We start from the raw sequence: 1,502 nt of genomic DNA on the forward strand, positions 1-1,502 counted from the left end.
AGCAGAGCAGAGGGGCAGAATCCCCTCCCTCGACCTGCTGGCCACGCTTCTTCTGATGCAGCCCAGGATACCATTGGCCTTCTGGGCTGCGAGCGCACATTGCTGGCTCATGTCCAGCTTTTCATCCACCAGTACCCCCAAGTCCTTCTCGGCAGGGCTGCTCTCAATCCCTTCATCTCCCAGCCTGTACTTGCACAACCCAGGACCTTGCACTTGGCCTTGTTAAACCTCATGAGGTTCACACAGGCCCACTTCTTGAGCTTGGCCAGGTCCCTCTGGATGACATAATAATGTAGTAATAATATGTATCTCTGATACATATTAATGTATCAAAGTACTTTTTCTTGAGAGAAAAATTGAGAAACTAATTTCCTGTAGTGCTCTTTCTTTATTAATTATTGCAAATCTTTCAGCTCCTGTAACTCAAAGAGTTAAATTGATATCACTGCCAACAAGCAAAAACTGGACTTTTGGTCCACAAGACATAGATGAGCTGATCTTCATGTTAAGCGACTGCCCTGGGGTCATGTGTAGGCCCTCCAGGGTCAGACAGATGTTTGCTTCTCGAGCTTGCAGAAAGTCTGTAAGTACAGCATCTGACACTTGTTTTCAAATAAATACCATATTTTCTGTTGTATTATAGGTGGCTGTATCTATATATATTGCAGGGGAAGTTTATTTACTATTGAGTGTCAACAGCTAATATCCTTTATTTTGTTCCTTGTGTTTTTGTCTAGTGCAACTTGGGAAAAATTTCTGGTAGTTTTTTATTTTGGTTCAAACTCATGCACTTATGAACATACTTAGCTGTATTTTGTCTTCTGTTCATCTTCTAGGTCTTTCTGCTTGTAATGTCTTGCCCAGTATTTATTTGCTCTAGTAAGCCGAAATACTGCTCTTATCTGTGTCAGTTGTCAATATGGAGAAAGAAAATAATAATTGGGGTTTTTGTCTTTACTTGCAGGTGATGATTGGAACTGCACTGAATGTGCAGGAAATGAGAAAACTGATCACCCATATGGGTGAGATTGAGCACCCCTGGAACTGCCCCCATGGAAGGCCTACTATGAGACACATAGTCAGTTTAGACTTGATTTCACCAGAATAAGTCAGTTTCTGTTTATTAACATTTTCGATTTTAATTCTTGGCAATATTTTGAGCTTTTATCGTGACTCTTTTATTTTGACTAAAAAAATTTTAGCCGGTCTTCAAATTTGAAGACAATAACACTTAAAGACATTCAGCAGGGTTTCATTGTTATTCCTATCAAGTCAACAATATTGACATACTGGAATTCATGTGTAAATAACATTTCTTTTATTGCGATTTACTGTGTGTATTACTTATTTTTCCCATCAAGACTTTTTAAAAAAATAAATGTTTATATATAAAGAACAAGAGTAGGTGAACCTCATTTATAGCAAATACACTGATTCTTAAAATTAAGTGGAATGTGAATTTAAGTTTCTAGTAATGCCATAAAACAAACATTAACTTTCTA

General features: G+C 37.9%; 1 protein-coding gene across 1 annotated transcript in view; it reads left to right on the top strand.

The window, feature by feature from the left end:
• PMS2 (PMS2 postmeiotic segregation increased 2 (S. cerevisiae)) overlaps nt 1-1,393 on the top strand; it is a 14,634-nt gene extending 13,241 nt beyond the window's left edge. Inside the window, 2 exon segments of the mRNA XM_009320052.1 lie at nt 414-583; nt 965-1,393. Coding sequence (XP_009318327.1) covers nt 414-583; nt 965-1,108 — 314 coding nt within the window. The 3' untranslated portion in view covers nt 1,109-1,393.
• Nucleotides 1,394-1,502: the final 109 nt, after the last annotated feature.

Source organism: Pygoscelis adeliae, unplaced genomic scaffold, assembly GCF_000699105.1.
Source record: "Pygoscelis adeliae isolate BGI_AS28 unplaced genomic scaffold, ASM69910v1 Scaffold242, whole genome shotgun sequence".
NCBI classification, from domain to species: domain Eukaryota; kingdom Metazoa; phylum Chordata; class Aves; order Sphenisciformes; family Spheniscidae; genus Pygoscelis; species Pygoscelis adeliae.